Raw genomic sequence first — 23654 nt, 5'->3', positions numbered from 1 at the left:
AGGGTCTATGCAGCCCGTGCATGGAGGCCTCGGCCCTGCTCACTTGGGGTTTCGGGGCTGCTCCCCAGGGTGGCCTCTTGCTCGCCCAGCAGCTCCAGAGCCACGCCAGCCTGAGGCGCACCTTCTCCACTGGGCCTGAACCCCCCGCCAGCTGTGCTCTGGCGGGCTGTGTCCCTCGGCCCGGGGGCGCCTGGAGAGTTGCTGAGGGCTTCCATGCGCTCTTTCATTGCTCCTCTGATACATTCCTCATGTTAAACTCCTATTTAACCTCCTATGTGCCTTCTACCTCCTCAGTTCAGTTCAGTTGCTCAGTCGCGTCCAACTCTTTGTGACTCTATGGACTGCAGGACACCAGATCCCCTGTCCTTCACCAACTCCCGGAGTTTACTCAAACCCATGTCCATTGAGTCAGTGATGCCATCCAACCATCTCATCCTCTGTCACCTCCTTTTCCTGCCTTCAATCTTTTCCAGAATCAGGGTCTTTTCTAATGAGTCAGCTCTTCACATCAGGTGGCCAAAGTATTGGAGTTTCAGCGTCAGCATCAGTCCTTCCAATGAATATTCAGGAGTGATTTCCTTTAGGATGGACTGGTTGGATCCAAGGGACTCTCAAGTCTTCTCCAACACCACAGTTCAAAAGCATCAATTCTTCGGCGCTCAGCCTTCTTTATGGTCCAACTCTCCTGATAGCACTGGGACAGCTCCATTTCATGTTGCACATAAAGGCTTCATGATCAATAACCCATATGGTCAGAAACTTCCATGAATTAGGGTGATTGATATCTTCCAGTCAAGTCGAGCCTTTCCACATCTTCAAAGGCTGTTCCAGAGACCCCTGGGTTCACGTCCCATGATGCTGTCTGGTGCTCTCATGGACCTCATTCTCCACCACGGTGATTTCTCACCACAGATACGTGTGCGGAGCCCCTGGGTTCACGTCCCATGACGCTGTCTGGTGCTCTCATGGACCTCATTCTCCACCACGGTGATTTCTCACCACAGATACGTGTGCGGAGCCCCTGGGTTCACGTCCCATGACGCTGTCTGGTGCTCTCATGGACCTCATTCTCCACCACAGTGATTTCTCACCACAGATACGTGTGCGGAGCCCCTGGGTTCACGTCCCATGACGCTGTCTGGTGCTCTCATGGACCTCATTCTCCACTACGGTGATTTCTCACCACAGATACGTGTGCGGAGCCGTGTCTTCTTCTACCCTTGCTGTTTCTCCTTTCTGGAAGTAATGAGAATTTATGAAGAAAACATTCCGTTCAGTTCAGTTCAGTCGCTCAGTCGTGTCCGACTCTCTGTGACCCCATGAATCGCAGCACACCAGGCCTCCCTGTCCATCACCATCTCCCAGAGTTCACTCAAACTCATGTCCATTGAGTCGGTCATGCCATCCAGCCATCTCATCCTCTGTCATCCCCTTCTCCTCCTGCCCCCAATCCCTCCCAGCATCAGAGTCTTAAGTTCATTCTTGAGGACTTATCTGAAGAACATTGTTTAAAAATCACCAAGTTACTTTTTTTTTAATGAAGAAAATTCTAAGTATTATTTGATGAAGCAAGTTTCACTGTATCACACTGACATAATGGCACAAACTGAGAGGAAAAATACATGGTGTTACTCATGGCCTAGAAACCTGCTCACTGTGAGTTGGAATCAGGTGAAGCAGGATTATGCAATCATTAAGAATGGGCTTCATGTTGATGTAGGAACCAACACAATATTGTAAAGCAATTATCCTTCAGTGAAAAAGAAATACATCAAAATAAAAAAAGATGAAGAAGAATGAGCTTCCCTGGTGGCTCAGACAGTAAAGAATCTGCCTACAATGCAGGAGACCCAGGTTCAATCCCTGGGTCAGGAAGATCCCCTGGCGTAAAGGAATGGCACCCCACTCAAGTATTCTTCCCTGGAAAATTCCACAGACAGAGAATCCTGAGGGGCTACAGTCCATGGGATTACAGAGAGTCAGACACAACTGAGTGACTAACACTTTTACTATTTTCTTTTTTTACCAAAGAAGGGGCAGCTCCTAGGGCTGACAAGCCAGCCTGTCACATCCTATTTCGGCAGAAGTCGTGAGACTCTGGGCAAGACACAGGATGCTGTGACCCACAGCGAGAGCGGTGCTAGAGCTTATCCTTCTTTTGTGGTGGGTCCCCCTCCCCTCCCTTCCCCAAGACCCTCCCGAGGGTGCCTTCACCGGCAGAGGGCAGCTCTACAGAAGCAGAACCCTAGCTTATGCTTCCTAAACAGGGGGAAAAAAAAAAAGAGAAGTCACTGCATTTAGAGGAAGCCAAGGCGAGCCTGCTGTTTCCTGAACAGGGATGCTAGCACCTCCCTGGCAGCCGCCCACTGCAGACACGGCCCTGGGAAGCCCCTGGGTGAAGGGACAGGACTGGAGCTCGGGGAACACTCAGCAGGCTCAGTGCCCTTGGGGCCTCGCCCTTCCCAACAGCAGAATGTAAAGTAGGCATGAAGCGCAGAGACAGAAGGAAAAAGGCATGAAAAACTAGTTTTGTTGACGTGGTCCTGTTTGCTTTGGCATTGTTCTGTGTGCAATGTGTACATGTGTGTGTACATGTGTGTGTAAGCATATTTGTGTACGAGGACTGGGCAACAAGCACTGTCCGTCTGTTTTCAGAAAACCAAGCAAGAGAGCTCTTCCTGCCAGTGCCGCCTCTGCCTCTCCTCTGCCAGAGGTGCACGCAGCTTGTCACTGTCCTCGCTGCCGGGCACCGGGAGGACACGTCATCTCCCCACGTCCCCGTGGTGCACAGCTCTGCACCTCCCGGGGGTACCCTGTGAGCGCCAGCTCTGAGCTGCCCCCACCCCCACCAGAGGCATCATTCATCCATGGACAGGATCGCTTCGTTTCTTCTTTTCCAACTCTTGTCCACTTTTGCCTTCTTGTGTTTTTAGGGAAACTTCCTATACCATAGCTGGACATCCTTGTCTTATTACTAATCTTAATGTGAATGCTTTTAAGGATTCACCATTAGTATGAAAAATCATTGATGAATTTCTCCATTATTTGTATAAATGTATTCAGGTAAGCATGTTTTAAACTTCAATCTCTTGACTCAGTAAATTTTAGTGATTGCTTTCCTGATTATAAACTAACCATGCTTTCTTGGGAAACCTACTTGGGCCATTGTGTATTATCTTTTTTATATCTCTATGAATTGTTTGCTAATAGAGGATTTTGCATTTATGTTGATGAGTTAAGATTAGCCTGTAATTTTCTTTCCTCTTTCCTTGTCAGATTTTAATATGAAACTTAACCGCAAAAAATGAGTTGGGAGTGCAGCCTCTTTCTCTGTATCCTGGATTAACTTGATTAAGAGTGAAATTGTTTGTTCCTTGAATGTTTGGTAGAACTGTCCTGTAGAACCATCTGGATGTGAAGTTCTGGCTTGATTTTATGGTTCTGAATTAGGTAAGAAAGGCACAGTCTTCTACCTAGTCTCTCCTGCTGAGTGCGGCTGTAAAGCCTGGAGAGATGCTTGAAGTAAAGTGAAGTGAAGTCGCTCAGTCGTGTCCGGCTCTTTGCAACCCCGTGGACTGTAGCTCACCAGGCTCTTCCGTCCATGGGATTCTCCAGGCAAGAATACTGGAGTGGGTTGCCATTTCCTTCTCCAGGGGATCTTCCTGACCCAGGAATCGAACCCAGGTCTCCCACATTGCAGGCAGATGCTTTAACCTCTGAGCCACCAGGGAGAGATGCTTTGAGAAGCTATTACAGGAGTGTAGCAAGTGAAATTGCAGACAGATTGGGGACGGCCAGTGCTTGAAGTCCTACCAGCCTGGCAATGGGAATCCCCCTGAACTCAGCACAGCCCCAGACCCTGAAGTAGGCATAGGTTGAAGGACAGAACATCTCCAGGAGAAGCCCTCTGGTTCTGGGTTGAATGGCAAGAATGAGAATTGCTCCTTTTCAGGGAAGTGTGAAATATTCCATTCTTTTTCTTTAGCAATCCAGCTTGCAAGTAATCCTGCCATGGCAATTAATGAAGCCTGGGATATCCCAAAGCCTTCCTCTCCAGTCAGTGACACCATGGCCCCAAGACCCTGGGATCAGACCCCGTGACTCTTTCCATTTGTCTCCTCCCATCTCTTGACCCCAGACAGGGGTGCACTTAGTGGGGCATGTGTCAGAGTCTGTGAAAATTAAAGTCCCAGCTTTCTCTCTGCACACTGGAAATAAGGTCCCATAGTACCACAGAGTACTGGGGAGACCATGGAGAGGCAGAGACAGGAGCACAGGAAATTCATAGCCTCAAGTTGCCTGTGAACTCCTGGGCTCACCTGCAAGCTACCACCATGTAGCTCTGACTCCCGTCCCCTGACCCAGGACTGAGAGCAGAGCACAGCTCAGGTTCCACACTGGACACTAGGTGGCACACACGAGCTGGGTCGGAACAGCCCGGCCGAGGTTTTAAGACCTGCACGGCCTGGAACCACAGCCCACTGATGGCCTCTGGGACTACCGGGCTGAACCTAACCAGGTTTAAAGGGAAAGTAAAAGTCGCTCAGTCGTGTCTGACTCTTTGCAACCCCATGGACTACACAGTCCACGGACTTCTCCAGGTGAGAATACTGGAGTGGGTAGCCTTTCCCTTCTCCAGGGGATCTTCCCAATCCAGGGGTCAAACCCAGGTCTCCCTCATTGCAGGTTGGTTACCTGCTTAAAAAAAAAAAACTAACAGAATTCTCCATGGGATTTCAGTAAGACCCAGGGTTTCATGACATAATATGAAACTCAGCTAGAACACAGTTCAAAACTAACTGCTTGGAGTTCAAAGAACCAGGAAGATCTCAAATTGCATGGAAAAGAAAATCAAGAGATGCTAACACCAAGAGGACACAGATGTGAGGATGAGCTGACACAGAGACTTCACTTGGGGAAGAGCCCACATGCTGCAGGGCAACCAAACCCACGTGCCACAACTACTGAGCCCCTGCTCTGGAGCCCGGGTGCCGCGGCACTGGAGCCCCCAGCCCTGGAGCCTGTGCTCCACAGTAAGAAGCCACCACGATGGGAAGCCTGCTGACTGCAGGGGAGAGCAGGCCCCGCTTGATACAACTAGAGAAAGCCCGTGCAAAGCAAGAGACCCAGAACAGCCCAAAATAATAAGTACGGTAATAATTCATGGGTCAAAGAGGAAGTCTTGAGAGAAATTAGAAAATTTTTTTTTTTTAATATTTTGAACTAAGTGAAAATGAAAATACAACATGAAAATTTGTGAGATGCGGCTAGAGAAGTGCCTAGAGAGAAATTTCAGAGAAGGCAATGGCACCCCACTCCAGTACTCTTGCCTGGAAAATCCCATGGATGGAGGAGCCTGGTGGGCTGCAGTCCATGGGGTCGCTAAGAGTCGGGCACGACTGAGCGACTTCACTTTCACTTTTCACTTTCATGCATTGGAGAAGGAAATGGCAACCCACTCCAGTGTTCTTGCCTGGAGAATCCCAGGGACGGAGGGGCCTGGTGGGCTGCCATCTATGGGGTCGCACAGAGTTGGACACGACTGAAGCGACTTAGCAGCAGTAGCAGCAGCAGAGAGAAATTTATAGCACTCAGTGCTTATATTAGAAAAGAAGGTCTTGAATCAATCTAAGCATCCACCTTAAGAAGTAAAAATAAAAAGAGCTACATACACCCAACAGAAACAAAAGTAAGGAAATAATAAAGATAGGAGTAGAAGTGACATTAAAAAAAAAACAATGGAGAAAATCAATTAAATTCAAAGCTGGTTCTCTAAAACAATAGTGAGATTGATAAATCTCTAGAAAGACTGAGAAAGCAACAAAGGAAAAGACACAGATTATTGATACAATTATTAAAGACAGGATGTCACTACAAACCTGCAGACAATAAAAAAACTAAGATGCCAATAATACTATAAACATTTTTACACACATAAACTTTAGATGAAATGGACCAATTCCTTGAAAACTACAAACCACTAAAATGTGCCCAAGTTGCAATAGACAGAATTAATAGTCCTAGGATTACTGAAGAAACTGAATTTATAACCTTTCAAAAACGAAGTCTCTAACTCCATATAGTTTTGCTGGTGAGTTCTACCAACTATTTAAATGAGGAAAAAATCAACTCTACACAATCTGATCCAGAAAATAAAAGAGAGAATATTTCCCAACTCCTTTTACAAAGCTAACATTACCATAACAGCAATTAAGTAAATAATTCTTTCTCACTATACCTGTGGCATATCACTATACCACTGTGTGTTTTTAACATAAAAGCAAAAATTCTCAGCAAAAAGTTTGCAAATCAGACCCAGTGACTTATCAGTTCAGTCTTTCAGTAATGTCCAACTCTTTGCGACCTCATGGACTGTAGCACACCAGGCTTCCCTGTCCATCACCAACTCCTGGAGCTTACTCAAACTCATGTCCATCGAGTCAGTGATGCCATCCAGCCATCTCATCCTCTGTCGTCCCCTTCTCCTCCTGCCTTCAATCTTTCCCAGCATCAGGATCTTTTCTTTTTTTTTTTCTAATTTTATTTTATTTTTAAACTTTACATAATTGTATTAGTTTTGCCAAATATCAAAATGAATCCGCCACAGGTATACCTGTGTTCCCCATCCTGAACCCTCCTCCCTCCTCCCTCCCCATACCATCCCTCTGGGTCGTCCCAGTGCACTAGCCCCAAGCATCCAGTATCGTGCATCGAACCTGGACTGGCAACTCGTTTCATACATGATATTTTACATGTTTCAATGTCATTCTCCCAAATCTTCCCACCCTCTCCCTCTCCCACAGAGTCCATAAGACTGTTCTATACATCAGTGTCTCTTTTGCTGTCTCGTACACAGGGTTATTGTTACCATCTTTCTAAATTCCATATATATGCGTTAGTATACTGTATTTATGTTTTTCCTTCTGGCTTACTTCACTCTGTATAATAGGCTCCAGTTTCATCCACCTCATTAGAACTGATTCAAATGTATTCTTTTTAATGGCTGAGTAATACTCCATTGTGTATATGTACCACAGCTTTCTTATCCATTCATCTGCTGATGGACATCTAGGTTGCTTCCATGTCCTGGCTATTATAAACAGTGCTGCGATGAACATTGGGGTACACGTGTCTCTTTCAATTCTGGTTTCCTCAGTGTGTATGCCCAGCAGTGGGATTGCTGGATCATAAGGCAGTTCTATTTCCAGTTTTTTAAGGAATCTCCACACTGTTCTCCATAGTGGCTGTACTAGTTTGCATTCCCACCAACAGTGTAAGAGGGTTCCCTTTTCTCCACACCCTCTCCAGCATTTATTATTTGTAGTCTTTTGGATCGCAGCCATTCTGACTGGTGTGAAATGGTACCTCATAGTGGTTTTGATTTGCATTTCTCTGATAATAAGTGATGTTGAGCATCTTTTCATGTGTTTGTTAGCCATCTGTATGTCTTTTTTGGAGAAATGTCTATTTAGTTCTTTGGCCCATTTTTTGCATCAGGATCTTTTCAAATGAGTGAGCTCTTCGCATCAGGAAGCCAAAGTATTGGAGTTTCAGCTTCAGCATCAGTCCTTCCAATGAATATTCAAGACAGATTTCCTTTAAGATGGACTGGTTGGATCTCCTTGCAGTCCAAGGGACTCTTGAGAGTCTTCTCCAACACCACAGTTCAAAAGCATCAGTTCTTCAGTGCTCAGCTTTTTTGTAGTCCAACTCTCACATCCATACATGACTACTGGGAAAATCATAGCTTTGATTAGACTGACCTTTGTTAGCAAAGTAATGTCTCTGCTTTTCAATATGCCGTCTAGGTTGGTCATAACTTTCCTTCCAAGGAGCAAGTGTCTTTTAATTTCATGGCTGCAGTCACCATCTGCAGTGATTTTGGAGCCCAAAAAATAAAGTCTGTCACTGTTCACCATTGTTTCCGCATCTATTTGCCATGAAGTGATGGGACCGGATGTCATGATCTTAGTTTTCTGAATGTTGAGTTTTAAGCCAACTTTTTCATTCTCCTCTTTCACGTTCATTAAGAGACTTAGTTCTTCTTTGCTTTCTGCCATAAGGGTGCTGTCATCTGCATATCTGCGGGCGTGCTTAGTCGCTTCAGTAGTGTCTGACTCTCTGTGACCCTATGGACCATGGCCTACCAGGCTCCTCTGCCCATGGGATTCTCCAGGCAAGAATAATGGAGTGGCCATTTACTTCTCCTGGCATATCTGAGGTTATTGCTGTTTCTTCCAGCAATCCTGATTCCAGCTTGTTTCATCCAGCCCAGTGTTTCTCATGATGTACTCTGCATATAAGTTAAATAAACAGGGTGACAATATATAACCTTGACGTACTCCTTCTCCTATTTGGAACCAGTCTGTTGTTTCATGTCCAATTCTAACTGTTGCTTCTTGACCTGCATACAGATTTCTTAAGAGGCAGGTCAGGTGGTCTGGTATTCCCATCTCTTGAAGAATTTTCCAGTTTGTTGTGATCCACACAGTCAAAGGCTTTGACATAGTCAATAAAGCAGAAGTTGATGTTTTTCTGGAACTCTTGCTTTTTCAATGACCCAATGGATGTTAGCAATTTGATCTCTGGTTCCTCTGCCTTTTCTAAATCCAGCTTGAACATCTGGGAAGATCACAGTTCACATACTGTTGAAGTCTGGCTTGGAGAATTTTGAGCATTACTTTGCTAGCATGTGAGATGAGTGCAGTTGTGTGATACTCTGAATATTCTTTAGCATTGCCTTTCTTTGGGATTTAAATGAAAACTGACCTTTTCCAGTCCTGTGGCCACTGCTGAGTTTTCTAGATTTGCTGGCATTGAGTGCAGCACTTTCACAGCATCATCTTTTAGGATTTGAAATAGCTCAACTGGAATTCCATCACCTCCACTAGCTTTGTTGGTAGTGATGCTTCCTAAGGCCCACTTGACTTCGCATTCCAGGATGTCTGGCTCTAGGTGAGTGATTACACGATCATGGTTATCTGGGTCATGAAGATCTTTTTTGTATATTTCTTCCGTGTATTCTTGCCACTTCTTAATATCTTCTGCTTCTGTTAGGTCCATACCATTTCTGTCCTTTATTGTGCTCATCTTTGCATGAAATGTTCCCTTGGTATCTCTAATTTTCTTGAAGAGATTTCTAGTCTTTCCTATTCTATTGATTTCCTCTATTTCTTTGCATTGATGACTGAGGAAGGCTTTCTTATCTCTTCTTGGTATTCTTTGGAACCCTGCATTCAAATGGGTTTATCTTTCCTTTTCTCCTTTGCCTTTCACATCTCTTATTTTCTCAGCTATTTGTAAGGCCTCCTCGGACAACCATTTTGCCTTTTTGGATTTCTTTTTCTTTGGATTTCTTTTTCTTCTTGATCCTGGCCTCCTGTACAGTGTCACGAACCTCCATCCATAGTTCTTCGGGCACTCTGTTTATCAGATCTAATCCCGTGAATCTATTTGTCACTTCCATTGTATAATCATAAGGGATTTAATTTAGGTCATACCTGAATGGTCTAGTGGTTTTCCCTACTTTCTTCAATGAAGTATGAATTTGGCAATAAGGAGTTCATGATCTGAGCCATAGTCAGCTCCCAGTTTTGTTTTTGTTAACTGTATAGAGCTTCTCCATCTTTGGCTGCAAAGAATATAATCAATCTGATTTTGGTGTTGACCATCTGGTGATGTCCATGTGTAGTCTTCTCTTGTGTTGGAAGAGGGTGTTTGCTATGAGCAGTGCATTCTCTTTGCAAAACTCTGTTAGCCTTTGAACTGCTTCATTTTGTACTCCAAGGTCAAATTTATAAATGGCATGACAATGTGGGTATATATCTCAGGCATGCAAGGCAGTCCAGTAATTAAAAATCAATGCAATCCATTATACATTAATGCAGAAAAAGTAAATGATTACGTTAATTAGCACAGTAGAATCCTTCATGACAAACAAAAACAAAACTTTCTCAGCAAACGTGGATAGAAAGAAATGTCCCTAAGCTGATACAGCAGAGAAGGCAATGGCACCCCACTCCAGTACTCTTGTCTGGAAAATCCCATGGACGGAGGAGCCTGGTGGGCTGCAGTCCATGGGGTCGAGAAGAGTCAGACATGACTAAGCGACTTCATTTTCACTCTTCACTTTCATGCATTGGAGAAGGAAATGGCAACCCACTCCAGTGTTCTTGCCTGGAGAATCCCAGGGATGGGGGAGCCTGGTGGGCTGCCGTCTATGGGGTTGCACAGAGTTGGACACGACTGAAGCGACTTAGCAGCAGCAGCAGCAAGCTGATACGGAGCATTTGGGAGACCTGGGTTCAATCCCTGGTTTGGGAAGATCCCATGGAGAAGGGAAAGGCTACCCACTCCAGTATTCTGGCCTGGAGAATTCCATGGACTGTATATGTATAGTCCATGGGGTCACAAAGAGGTGGACACGACTGGGTGACTTTCACTTTCACAAAAACCTACAGCTAATGTTAAACTTTTTCTGATAAAGACTAGGGCAAAGATGTCCACCCACCACTCCTATTCCATATCACCCTAGAAGACCTAGTCAGGGCAACAAGGAAAAGACATGGAAGTTACACACACAGCAAAGGAAAAACTAAAACTGTCCCTGTTTGCAGATTATATGATTGCTTACATAAAAAATTTTGAAGAATATACAAAAAAAACTTCCAGAACAAATTAGAGAGTTTAGTGAGGTCACAAGATACAATAGCAAGCTGTATTTCTATATAATAGCAATGTACAGTTGGAAACTGAAACTAAAATATTTATGAGAGAAAAATGAAATAATGTAACAAAACATGAACACTGTCTCTATGCTGAAAACTATACACTGATAACAAAAAATTAGAGTAGATCCTTAAATATAGAAACACACTGTAATTGTGGATTGGAAGAATCAATAGTAAGTCAATTCTCCCCAGCCACCCCCTTACACATTCCCTTATACATCCATTTAATACAGTTCCAGTCAAAATCCTAGATTTTTGGTAAATACAGAGAAGTTGATGCTCAAATGTATAGAAAAAGGCAAAGAAGCTGGAATAGTTAAAACAGTTTTGAGAAAGCATACATTTGGATCCAACTGCCCAGCTTGAAGACTTACCCTAAAGCTGCAGTAATGAACACAAGATCAACTAAAGAGAGAGGGATACACCCACACAAGTACAGCCGACTGATCTTTTTTAGCATTTTAAAAATTAATAGACCATTTAAAAGAACAGTTTAGATTTATAGACTAATTGAAAGATAGGGCAGAATTTCTGCACGCCCATGGATACAGTTTCCCCTTTATTCAGTTCAGTTCAGTTCAGTCGCTCAGTCGTGTCTGAATCTTTGCAACCCCATGAATCACAGCACGCCAGGCCTCCCTGTTCATCACAAACTCCCGGAGTTTACCCAAACTCATGTGCATTGAGTCGGTGATGCCATCCAGCCATCTCATCCTCTGTCATCCCCTTCTCATCCTGCCCCCAGTCCCTCCCAGCATCAGGGTCTTTTCAAATGAATCAACTCTTCGCATGAGGTGGCCAAAATTTTGGAGTTTCAGCTTTAGCATCAGTCCTTCCAATGAACACGAAGGACTGATCTCCTTTAGGATGGACTATTTGGATCTCCTTGCAGTCCAAGGGACTCTCAAGAGTCTTCTCCAACACCACAGTTCAAAAGCATCAATTCTTCAGCACCCAGGTTTCTTCACAGTCCAACTCTCACATCCATACATGACCACAGGAAAAACCATAGCCTTGACTAGACGAACCTTTGTTGGCAAAGTAATGTCTCTGCTTTTGAATATGCTGTCTATGTTGGTCATAACTTTCCTTCCAAGGAGTAAGCGTCTTTTAATTCCATGGCTGCAGTCACCATCTGCAGTGATTTTGGAGCCCAGAAAAATGAAGTCTGACACTGTTTCCACTGTTTCCCCATCTATTTCCATGAAGTGATGGGACCAGATGCCATGATCTTCGTTTTCTGAATGTTGAGCTTTAAGCCAACTTTTTCACTCTCCTCTTTCACTTTCATCAAGAGGCTCTTTAGTTCTTCTTCACTTTCTGCCACAAGGGTGGTGTCATCTGCATATCTGAGGTTATTGATATTTCTCCCAGCAATTTTGATTCAGCTTGTGCTGCTTCCGGCCCAGCGTTTCTCATGATGTACTCTGCATATAAGTTAAATAAGCAGGGTGACAATATACAGCCTTGATGTACTCCTTTTCCTATTTGGAACCAGTCTGTTGTTCCACGTCCAGTTCTGTTGCTTCCTGACCTGCACATAGTTTTCTCAAGAGGCAGGTCAGGTGGTCTGGTATTCCCATCTCTTTCAGAATTTTCCAGAGTTTATTGTGATCCACACAGTCAAAGGCTTTAGCATAGTCAATAAAGCAGAAATAGATGTTTTTCTGGAACTCTCCTGCTTTTTCGATGATCCAGCGGATGTTGGCAGTTTGATCTCTGGTTCCTCTACCTTTTCTAAAACCAGCTTGAACATCTGGAAGTTCACAGTTCATGTATTGCTGAAGCCTGGCTTGGAGAATTTTGAGCATTACTTTACTAGCGTGTGAGATGAATGCAATTGTGCGGTAGTTTGAGCATTCATTGGCATTGCCTTTCTTTGGGATTGGAATAAAAACTGGCCTTTTCCAGTCCTGTGGCCACTGCTGAGTCTTCCAAATTTGCTGGCATATTGAGTGCAGCACTTTCACAGCATCATCTTTCAGGATTTGAAATAGCTCAACTGGAATTCCATCACCTCCACTAGCTTTGTTCGTAGTGATGCTTTCTAAGGCCCAGTTGACTTCACATTCCAGGATGTCTGGCTCTAGGTGAGTGATCACACCATCGTGATTATCTGGATCATGAAGCTCTTTTTTGTACAGTTCTTCTGTGTATTCTTGCCACCTCTTCTTAATATCTTCTGCTTCTGTTAGGTCCATACCATTTCTGTCCTTTATCGAGCCCATCCTAGCATGAAATGTTCCCTTGGTATCTGTAAATTTCTTGAAGAGATCTCTAGTCTTTCCCATTCTGTTGTTTTCCTCTATTTCTTTGCATTGAACACTGAGGAAGGCTTCTTATCTCTCCTTGGTATTCTTTGGAACTCTGCATTCAAATGGGAATAGCTCCTTTTCTCCTTTGCTGTTTGCTTCTCTTCTTTTCACGGCTATTTGTAAGGCCTCTCCAGCCAGCCATTTTGCTGTTTTGCATTTTTTTCCCATGGGGATGGTCTTGATCCCTGTCTCCTGTACAATGTCATGAACCTCCATCCATAGTTCATCAAACACTCTATCTAAGATCTAGGCCCTTAAATCTATTTCTCACTTCCACTGTATAATCATAAGGGGTTTGATTTAGGTCATACCTGAATGGTCTAGTGGTTTTCCCTACTTTCTTCAATTTCAGTCTGAATTTGGCAATAAGGAGTTCATGATCTGAGCCACAGTCAGCTCCTGGTCTTGTTTTTGCTGACTGCATAAACTTCTCCATCGTTGGCTGCAAAGAATATAATCAGTCTGATTTCGGTGTTGACCATCTGGTGATGTCCATGTGTAGAATCTTCTCTTGTGTTGTTGGAAGAGGGTGTTTGCTATGACCAGTGTGTTCTCTTGGCAAAACTCTATTAGCCTTTGCCCTGCTTCATTCCATACTACAAAGCCAAATTTGCCCATTACTCCAGGTGTTTTTTGACTTCCTACCTTTGCATTCCAGTCCCCTATAATGAAAAGGACATCTTTTTTGGGTGTTAGTTCTAAAAGGTCTTCTAGGTCTTCATAGAATCGTTCAACTTCAGCTTCTTCAGTGTTACTGGTTGGGGCATAGGCTTGGATTACCGTGAGACTGAATGGTTTGCCTTGGAAATGAACAGAGACCATTCTGTCATTTTTGAGATTGCAACCAAGTACTGCATTTCAGACTCTTTTGTTGACAGTGATGGCTACTCCATTTCTTCTAAGGGATTCCTGCCCACAGTAGTAGATATAATGGTCATGTGAATTAAATTCACCCATTCCAGTCCATTTTAGTTCACTGATTCCTAGTATGTCGACGTTCACTCTTGCCATCTCCTGTTTGACCACTTCCAATTTGCCTTGATTAATGGACCTAACATTCCAGGTTCCTATGCAATACTGCTCTTTACAGCATCAGACTTTGCTTCTATCACCAGTCACATACACAACTGGGTATTGTTTTTGCTTTGGCTCCATCCCTTCATTCTTTCTGGAGTTATTTCTCCACTGATCTCCAGTAGCATATTGGGCAGTTACCGACCTGGGGAGTTCCTCTTTCAGTATCCTATCATTTTGCCTTTTCATACTGTTCATGGGGTTCTCAAGGCAAGGGTACTGAAATAGTTTGCCATTCCCTTCTCCAGTGGACCACATTCTGTCAGACCTCTCCACCATGACCCATCCGTCTTGGGTGGCCTCACATGGCATGGCTTAGTTTCATTGAGTTAGACAAGGCTGTGTCCGTTTGATCAAACTGTCTAGTTTTCTGTGATTATGGTTTCAGTGTGTCTGCCCTCTGATGCCCTCAAAACACCTACCGTCTTACTTGGGTTTCTCTTACCTTGGATGTGGGGTAACTCTTCATGGCTGCTTCAGCTAAGCGCAGCCACTGCTCCCTACCTAGGACAAGTCTCCCCTCCTGACCTTGAATGTGGAGTAGGTCCTCTTGGCCCTCCTGCGCCCGCACTCCTTGGACATGGAGTTGCTCCTCTCAGCAGCTGTCCCTGACCTTGGACGTGGGGTTGCTCTTCTCAGCCATTGCCCCTGACCTTGGACGTGGGGTAGCTCCTCTTGGGCACCGCCCCTGACCTCAGACATGGGGTAGCTCCTCTTGGGCACTGCCCCTGACCTCAGACATGGGGTAGCTCCTCTTGGGCACTGCCCCTGACCTTGCACGTGGGATAGGTCCTCTCGGCAGCTCCTGCGCCATCGCAGCCTGGCACTCTCGCCTTTATTATCTTACTTTAATATGGCATGCTTGTTACAATTAATGAACTAACAGTGATACCTTATTATTTTTAAAAGTCCATAGTTTATCCAGATGATCTTGGTTTTTATCTAATGTCTCTTCTTCTGTTCGAGGGTTCCGTTCATGATACCATGTTGTATTTAGTTGTCATGTCTTCTTAGGCTTCTTTTATCTGTGAGAATGCTGAGATTCTCACTTTCAATGACCTTAAGGGTTTTGAAGAATGTTGGTCAGCTATATTGGATGTCCCTCTAATCAAATGTGCCTGATTTTTTTTTTTTTTTCTTTTTCGTCACTAGGCTGGAGTTATGGTTTGACGAAGATCAGAGGGAGAATGCCATTTTCATCTCATCATGTCGAGGGTACATACTCACAATAGGATTTATGATGACTGGTATTGAACCTGATCTGATCAGCTGGCTGAAGCCATTGTATTCTGTATGCCACCTTTCCATGGTGTGTGCTTTGGAAAGAAGTCACCTTGTGGATGACACACTTGAAGAGTGGGAGTCATGCTCCCCCTTGGCTAGCCTAGGGGGCTAATGTATGTAAATACAGTAAGTTTGTAAATAATTTATTTGGATTTATATAGTTATAAATACATTTATAATTTATTTGGAATTCTTCTGCATAGGAGATTTATTTCTTCCCTATTTATTTAGTAATTTATTTGTATCAGTATGCATTCATGGATGTTATTTTCTACTTTAGGTTATAATCCAATGCTACTTTAAAAAAAAATAATTTTATTTATTTACTTATTTTTGGCTGCTGGATTTTCATTGCCATGCGGGCTTTTCTCTGGCTGCAGAGAGCAAGGGTACTCTCTGTTGCAGTGCACGGGCTTCTCCTTGTGGTGGCTCCTCTTGTTGTGGAGCACAGACCGTAGGGAGTGTGGGCTTCAGTAGTTGCTGCTCCCAGGCTGCCAAGCCCAAGACTCAGTAGTTGTGAAGCACAGGCTGGGTTGCTCCTTGGCATGTGCAATCTTCCCCAACCAGGGATGGAACCCATGTCCCTGCATTGGCAGTTGGGTTCTTTACAACTGAGCTACCAGGGAAGCTCTGACGCAACTTTTAAGTTATCTTGCTCAATGTCTTCCAGCTTTGGCCACTGAGAACCATTTTGGAAACAAGTTCTGGTCACTGGGCCTGCTGGTTGCTCTTTCAGGCTCCCTCAGCTGGCAGAGTAAAGAAATGTATGTGTGCAGCCAACGTATGTGTATGTCTGTATCTGTAAGTATTTCTCTGTGCAGCCATCTGTATCCACATTAAGTTCTTACCATCGTCTACTCTGTCCCTTCCATGTGGATTATTCTAGCTTCCCCCCCTTTCTTATCTGTAAATTCTCTGACAAGAAAACTGGCTTCCACCATCCACCATCCATCTGCTCAATTGTTCAGACCCAGCAAACATGTATAATGGCGTCAGAACTGTGAAATTGGTATACCGCGGGAACTGACTTTATCAACTGAAGTGCTGACCTGTGTGAACTGGTGCACCATGGGAACTGACTTTATCCCCTGAAGTACTGTCCTGTGTGAACTGGTGGACCATGGGAACTGACTTTATCCACTGAAGGGCTGTCCTGTGTGAACCAGTGCACTATGGGAACTGACTTTGTCCCCTGAAGCGCTGTCTGGTGTATCGGTTCACAGTGGGAACTGACTTTATCCACTGAAGCACTGACCTGTGTGAACCGGTGCACCATGGGAACCGACTTTATCCACTGAAGAGCTGTCCTGTGTAAACTGATGCACCATGGGAACCAACTTTATCCACTGAAGGGCTGTCCTGTGTGAACCGGTGCATCATGGAAACCAACTTTATTCCCTGAAGTGCTGTCCTGTGTGAACTGGTACACCGTAGGAACCGACTTTGTCCCCTGAAGCGCTGTCCTGTGTGAACCGGTACACCGTGGGAACTGACTTTGTCCCTGAAGCGCTGTCCTGTGTGCACTGGTGCATCATGGGAACTGACTTTATCCACCGAAGGGCTGTCCTGTGTGAACTGGTGCACCGTGGTAACCAACTGTGTCCTCTGAAGTGCAGTCCTGTATGAACTGGTGCACCATAGGAACCAACTTTGTCCCTTGAAGCGCTGTTCTGTGTGCACTGGTGCATCATGGGAACTGACTTTATCCACTGAAGCGCTGTCCTGTGTGAACCAGTGCACCGTGGTAACCAACTTTGTCCCCTGAAGGGCTGTTCTGTGTGAACTGGTGCACCGTTGGAACTGACTTTATCCCCTGAAGCGCTGTCCTGTGTGCAGTTCCTTCTGCTTTAGTCTTAGGGACTCCTCTCCTTTCCACAGAGACCGAGATCAGCACTTCCCCACCCCCAGCTCTCCTTGGTGTGGTCATTTTGTACTTTTGTGATAGTTAGGCTGTCTTGTCACAGTCTACATTTTTTTTTTTTTTAATCTCCAGACCTCTTAAATTATTAGGAGCATAAAGTTCATTCTTGGTGTAGTCAAGTTCTGTGGGTTTTGACATGTCTGATCTTATGTACTCATCGTGATAGTGTCATATAGAATAGTTTCACTCGACTGAAATTCCCTGTGCTTCACCTGTTCATTCCTCCCCTTCTATGCCCACACTTCTGGCAACCACTGATTTTTTTTTTTTTTTTTTAACCACTGATCTTCTTATTGCATGTGTAGTTTGCCTTTTCCAAAATGTCATAGAATGGAATCAAACAGTATGTGGCCTTTTCAGACTGGCCTTTTACTGAGAAATAGTCATTTAAGCTTCATCCATGTGTTTCTGTGGCTTGATAGCTCATTTCTTCCTATTGCTGAATAATCCATTGCATGGATGTACCACAGTTTATCCTTCACCTATTAAAGGACATCTTGGTTGCTTCCAGTTTTGGGAAATTATGAATAAAGCTGCTATAAACATGTGTTCAGGTTTTTGTGTAGACTTGACTTTTCAATTCATTTGGGTAAACAAGTAGGCATATAATTGATGCTAAGACCGTGTTTAGCTTTTTAAGAAACTGCCAAACTTTTTCCACAGGAGCTGTACCATTTTACATTTCCAGCAGCAATGAAAAAGTTACTTATTTTCCATATCCTCTTCAGTAACTGGTATTGTTACATTTTATGGTTTTAATTTTAGCCATTCTAAAAGGCATATAGTGATGGCTATAATAAACAGCTCATTGCTGCTTTAATTCCTTTATGACAAATGATACTAAGCACCTTTTCATATTTTTTTGCCAGGTCCATATTTTCTCAGTGGGCTTTCCAGATATTTTGTACATTTTTAATATGGTAGTTTGATTTTGTACTGTTGAGTTTTAAGAGTTTTTAAAGAATATTTGAATAGAAATCCTCTATCAGATACATGCTTTGCAAATATTTTCTCACAATATGTAAAACCTCTTCATTTTCTTAATAGTCTGTTTCCAGAGCAGAAGTTTTTCATTTTAAGAAAGTCTAATTTATCAATTTCTCTATCATAGGTCATATTTTTGGTATTATACCTAAAAATTCATTGCCAAACCCAGGGTCACCTAGATTTCCTGTTTTCTCTAGAAGTTTTGTAGTTTTGCATTTCAAACGTATGACTGGTTGTTTAGTTTTGTGAAAGGAATAAGGTCTGTGTCTACATTTTGGGGGGAATATCATTCTAATTATTCCAAGACCATTTGTTGAAAAGAGTACCATTTCTCTATGGAATTACCTTTGCTTCATTGTCAAAGATTAGTTGACTATAAATGGGTGGGTCTTTTCCTGGGTGTTCTATTCTGTTCCAGTGATGTATGTGTGTTTTCTTTCATCAGCACAATACTGTCCTGACCTTTGTACCTCTGTGGAGTTTTGAGGTCCAGTGATGTCTGTCTTCCAACTTTATTCTCCTTCTACAGTATTGTGTTGGCTACTCTGAGGTTTTCTGCATTTTCATAACATAGTTTTCATATAGAATTAGTCAATTTCAACAGAATAACTTCCTAGGCTTTTGTTGGTACTACATTAAATCTGTAGATCAGTTAGAAGAACTGACATTTTAAGAATATTTATTCTTCCAATCCATGAATTTGGAATATCTTTCCATTTATTTATATCTTTGATTTCATTCATCAGAATTTTGTCATTTTCCATGTTCAAACTTTATCCGTATTTTCTTAGATTTATACCTATTTCATTCTTTGATGCTAATATAAATGATATTAAGTTTCAGTTGTTCATTCTTTTTCTTGTCCTACTGCACTTGCTAAGACTTGCAGTACAGTGTTGACTAGGAGTGGTGAGAGGAAACTTGCCCTGCTTTTGTTCTTAGGGGAAAAGCATCCAGTTTCTTACAATTAAATATGATGTTATCTGAAGATTTTGTGTGTGTGTTTAGTTGCTTCAGTTGTGTCCAACTCTTTGCAACCCTGTGGACTGCAGCCCACCAGGTTCCTCTGTCCATGTCAAGTTAAGGAAGTTCTTCTGTATTCATAGTTTGCTGAGACTTTATCATGATTGGGTGTTGGATTTTCTCAAATGCTATCCTGCATCAATTATATATCATTTTTCTTCTTTAGCTTATGGATGTGATAGATTACTTAATTGATTTTCTAATTTGAATAACCCATGCATGCCTGGAATAAATTCCAATTGATCATGATGTATAATTTTTTGTATACATTTTTGGATTGAGATTTGCAAATATTTTTTGAGTTACTTTGTATTTATGTTTAAAAGATATAGTTTTTTCTTGTAATGTCTTCAGCTGATTTTGGTGTTAGAGTAATGCTGACATCTTAAAATGATAAGAAGTAATCTCTTTGCTTCTGTTTTCTGGAGATTATGGAGAATTAATATATGCCTACTCAGATTATTTAAATTTTTGTGTTTCAATAGTTTTGTTTTTCAAGAAATTGGTCCATGTCATCTGAGTGATTAAGTTTGCAGGCATAGGGTTTTTTAGTCTTTGTTTACTGCACTTTTCGATGGACATGAGTTTGAGCAAGCTCAGGAGTTGGCGATGGACAGGGAAGCCTGGCGTGCTGCGGTCCATGGAGTCACAAAGAGTTGGACGCGACTGAGCGACTGAACTGATCTACTACACTTTTCACACACACAAAATCAGTTGTGATAACCTCTTGTTGAATTCTGAAATTAATTTGTGATTTCTCTTTTTTCCCCCTTGGTTGGTGGTTTACTGATTAATGATCTTTTCAAAGGACAACTTTTTATTTCATTGATTTTCTCTGATTTTTTATTTCAATGTCATTAGGTTTACCTCTAATTTTTATTATTTCTCTTTTTCTTCTATCTTTAGGTTAACATTGCTTGATCCTTCCTCATGTGCATTTATAACTAAACGGAATGACCCAAGCAAGGGCAATTTAGAATACCAATGGCCATTATGGGGAATTTTTGAAGTCCCCAAATTTAATTTACTTAATTCCACAACAGTAGTTCTATTTTGAGACTTCCAAACATTATCAGGAGCCTAAAATTGCCTTTCTGCAAAATAAGATTTTAACTGAGGCAGGCAATTAAAAGAAAGACAAAATAGTTCCCAACACCTCAAGTTCTTCCTTGGCTTCTTTGTATCAGACTCAACCCCTGGCACCATCTTGTCTTTCTCCTTCTGCTCCTCCTGCCCAGGGCCTACCACCAGTACCATCTTCCTCCTTCCCTTCTATGCCACCTTCATCTTCTCCATACTCTCAGCTTCCCCATACTAATTCTCTCACCAAACTTCCCCTTTTCTTCTGAACTTATCACAACCTGTCCCTTAAAAATTAAGCCTCTGTGGATCCACAGACTAAACTCTTAATTTCCTATAGTCCATGGACTAAAGCTGAACTGTAAGCCATAATCAAAGATTTTCCTAAAGTAACTTAAGACCTTCACATATTTGCTGAAGAATTTCATACAGACACTCAAACCTATTAACCTGGTTTCTCTGGCTTATACCAACTAGTTCATATGCTTGTCAGTGAAGCCAGGCCCAGCACTGGGTTTACCACTAACTGACAAAATCCTGAAGGGTACCTAGGATTGCTACTGCAACACTTGGCCAGTCCCTGGAGGAGGACATGGCAACCCACTTCGGTATTCTTGCCTGTAGAATCCCCATGGACAAAGGAGCCTGGTGGGATACTGTCCATAGAGTTGCAAAGAGTTGGACACAATTGAGGCAAGTTAGAACAGAACAGCACCTGACCACTAACTTATATGATCAAGCTTTGGCAGTCACTCAGTGACTTAACCAGCCAATTCCTGTGCTTTTCCAAAGCCTGTTGATTAGAACAAAATTCACACTTTCACACAAAAATCTGATGAACCAGTTCATGACTATTAGAATCCATTCTAGATTATTTTTAAAGAAAATTCTAATCTTTCTGCACACGTTGATTCCATTGAGGTAGCTTTTAACTCTGTTTATCAATGGGCAGAACTGGAATCTGTCCCTTCTATTAAAAAGGACCACAACAGACTAGAAAACTGTATCCACTCCAGATCTAGTTACTCTTCTGTCTCACACTCTAGATGAGGCACAACGAAGGCAGACTACCAGATTTCTTACCTTCAACTGCAGTAACGGAAGGCTCCTGCTGCTGCTAAGTCGCTTCAGTCATGTCCGAATCTGTGCAACCCCATAAGACTGCAGCCCACCAGGCTCCCTCATCCCTGGGATTCTCCAGGCAAGAACACTGGAGCAGGTTGTCATTGCCTTCTCCGTGGAAGGCTCCTAAATAAAACCAAAACCCTCCTAGTTTCTGCCATTCTTGCAAACAGTCAAGTTGTTAGAAAACAGGTTATTACAACTTCAAATGCTTTAGGTACCTTCTGCGTGCTAACCTAAGATTGCCGGGAGAAATATCAATAACCTCAGATATGCAGATGACACCACCCTTATGGCAGAAAGCAAAGAACTAAAGAGCATCTTGAAGAAAGTGAAAGAGGAGAGTGAAAAAGCTGGTTTAAAACAACATTCAGAAAACTAAGATCATGGCATCTGGTCCCATCACTTCATGGCAAATAGATGGGAAAACAATGGAAACAGTGACAGACTTTATTTTGGGGGCTCCAAAATCACTGCAGATGTGACTGCAGCCATGAAGTTAAAAGACGCTTGCTCCTTGGAAGAAAAGCTATGGACCAACGTAGACAGCATATTAAAAAGCAGAGACATTATTTTGCCAACAAAGGTCCATCTAGTCAAAGCTATGGTTTTTCCAATGGTCATGCAGGGATCTGAGAGTTGGACTATAAAGAAAGCTGAGCGCCAAAGAATTGTTTTTGAACTATGGTGTTGGAGAAGACTCTTCAGAGTCCTTTGGACTACAAGGAGATCCAGCTAGTCAATCCTAAAGGAAATCAGTCCTGAATATTCATTGGAAGGACTGATGCTGAAGCTGAAACTCCAATACTCTGACCACCTGATGTGAAGAACTGACTCACTGGAAAAGAACCCAATGCTTGGAAAGATTGAAGACAGCAGGAGAAAGGGACGAGAGAGGTTGAGATGGTTGGATAGCATCACTGAATCAACGGACATGAGTTAGAGCAAGCTCTGGGAGTTGGTGATGGACAGGGAAACCTGGCGTGCTGCAGTTCATGGGGTCACAAAGAGTTGGACACGAATGAACTGAGCCTTCTAACCTGCCTTTCTAGTGTCCACACCATCTTCAGTGATATTTTTAACTGCCTAATGAACTATTCCAGTTCTTGCAAAAAAAAACTTCTTCCTTCTCAAGGATGTATTTTGTTTATGGTCTGCATGTTTTCTCACTGGACTGAAACTTTCCCTTGCAGAGAGGCTACTACCCCATTTTGTGGTAAAAGTTCTTTTGGAAAACATTATTCCTATCTGGGAAACAATTCTCAAATGTCAAAGTGATCAAGGAGCCCATTTTACTGGTGAGGTACTTCCAACAAGTGTGCACTCTATGGCCAGTTTTACACTTTGACTGCACTTACCGCCCTCAATCCTTTGGTTAAGTTGAAAGCACTGATGGTGCTATTAAGGCTCAATTAGGAAACTTTGCAGAGGTCCTCCACGTACTTTGGCTAAGAGCACTGTCACTGGTCCTTCTGAATCTTAGATCCATCCCTTATTATTTCTTTTGACTACACCATGGCCTGCAGCATCTTAGTTCCCCTGACAAGGGATCAAACCTAGGCCCTCAGAAATGAAAGCATTAAGTCCTGACCACTGGACTGCCAGTGAATTACTGACCTATTCCTTTTAAAATTCATAAATTTTCCTTTGAGACAGTCACAAGACACTCAATGAACTTAGCTCCCATCTCTTTTGATCCAGAAGTGATAAAAGGAGATGTTCCAATATTGTAAAGGCCTAATCATAATTACTTAAAAATAAGTTATGACCAACCTAGATAGCCTATTACAAAGCAGAGTCATTACTTTGCCAACAAAGGTCCGTCTAGTCAAGGCTATGGTTTTTCCAGTGGTCATGTATGGATGTGAGAGTTGGACTGTGAAGAAAGCTGAGCGCCGAAGAATTGATGCTTTTGAACTGTGGTGTTGGAGAAGACTCCTGAGAGTCCCTTGGACTACAAGGAGATCCAACCAGTCCATCCTAAAGTAGATCAGTCCTTCGTGTTCATTGGAAGGACTGATGCTAAAGCTGAAACTCCAATACTCTGGCCACCTCATGCAAAGAGTTGACTCATTTGAAAAGACCCTGATGCTAGGAGGGATTGGGGGCAGGAGAAGG

The 23654-nt window shown here is 43.0% G+C and overlaps 1 protein-coding gene across 11 annotated transcripts in view; it reads left to right on the top strand.

Annotated features, from left to right (window-relative positions):
• Window positions 1-17871, top strand: part of NQO2 (N-ribosyldihydronicotinamide:quinone dehydrogenase 2) — a 36906-nt gene extending 19035 nt beyond the window's left edge. For 4 of the 11 annotated variants that reach the window (XR_015152626.1, XR_015152617.1, XM_086370459.1 and 1 more), the window contains one exon: window positions 15272-17871. Coding sequence is in view for 2 of the 11 variants with exons in the window: in XM_086370459.1 (XP_086226585.1) it covers window positions 15272-15289 (18 nt within the window). In the remaining 9 variants the exon portion in view is untranslated. Of the gene's footprint in view, window positions 1-2031; window positions 2164-2655; window positions 3309-15271 lie in introns of those variants that run through there. The other 7 variants (XR_015152622.1, XR_015152628.1, XR_015152618.1 and 4 more) reach the window with 4 other exon arrangements.
• The last annotated feature ends 5783 nt before the right edge of the window (window positions 17872-23654 follow it).

This window comes from Bos grunniens, chromosome 23, assembly GCF_055505025.1.
Source record: "Bos grunniens cultivar Pamir isolate PY7600 chromosome 23, Bosgru_T2T1.0, whole genome shotgun sequence".
NCBI classification, from domain to species: Eukaryota; Metazoa; Chordata; class Mammalia; order Artiodactyla; family Bovidae; genus Bos; species Bos grunniens.
Note: the sequence above shows the minus strand (reverse complement) of the source record. Positions and strands in the feature narration are given on the sequence as shown.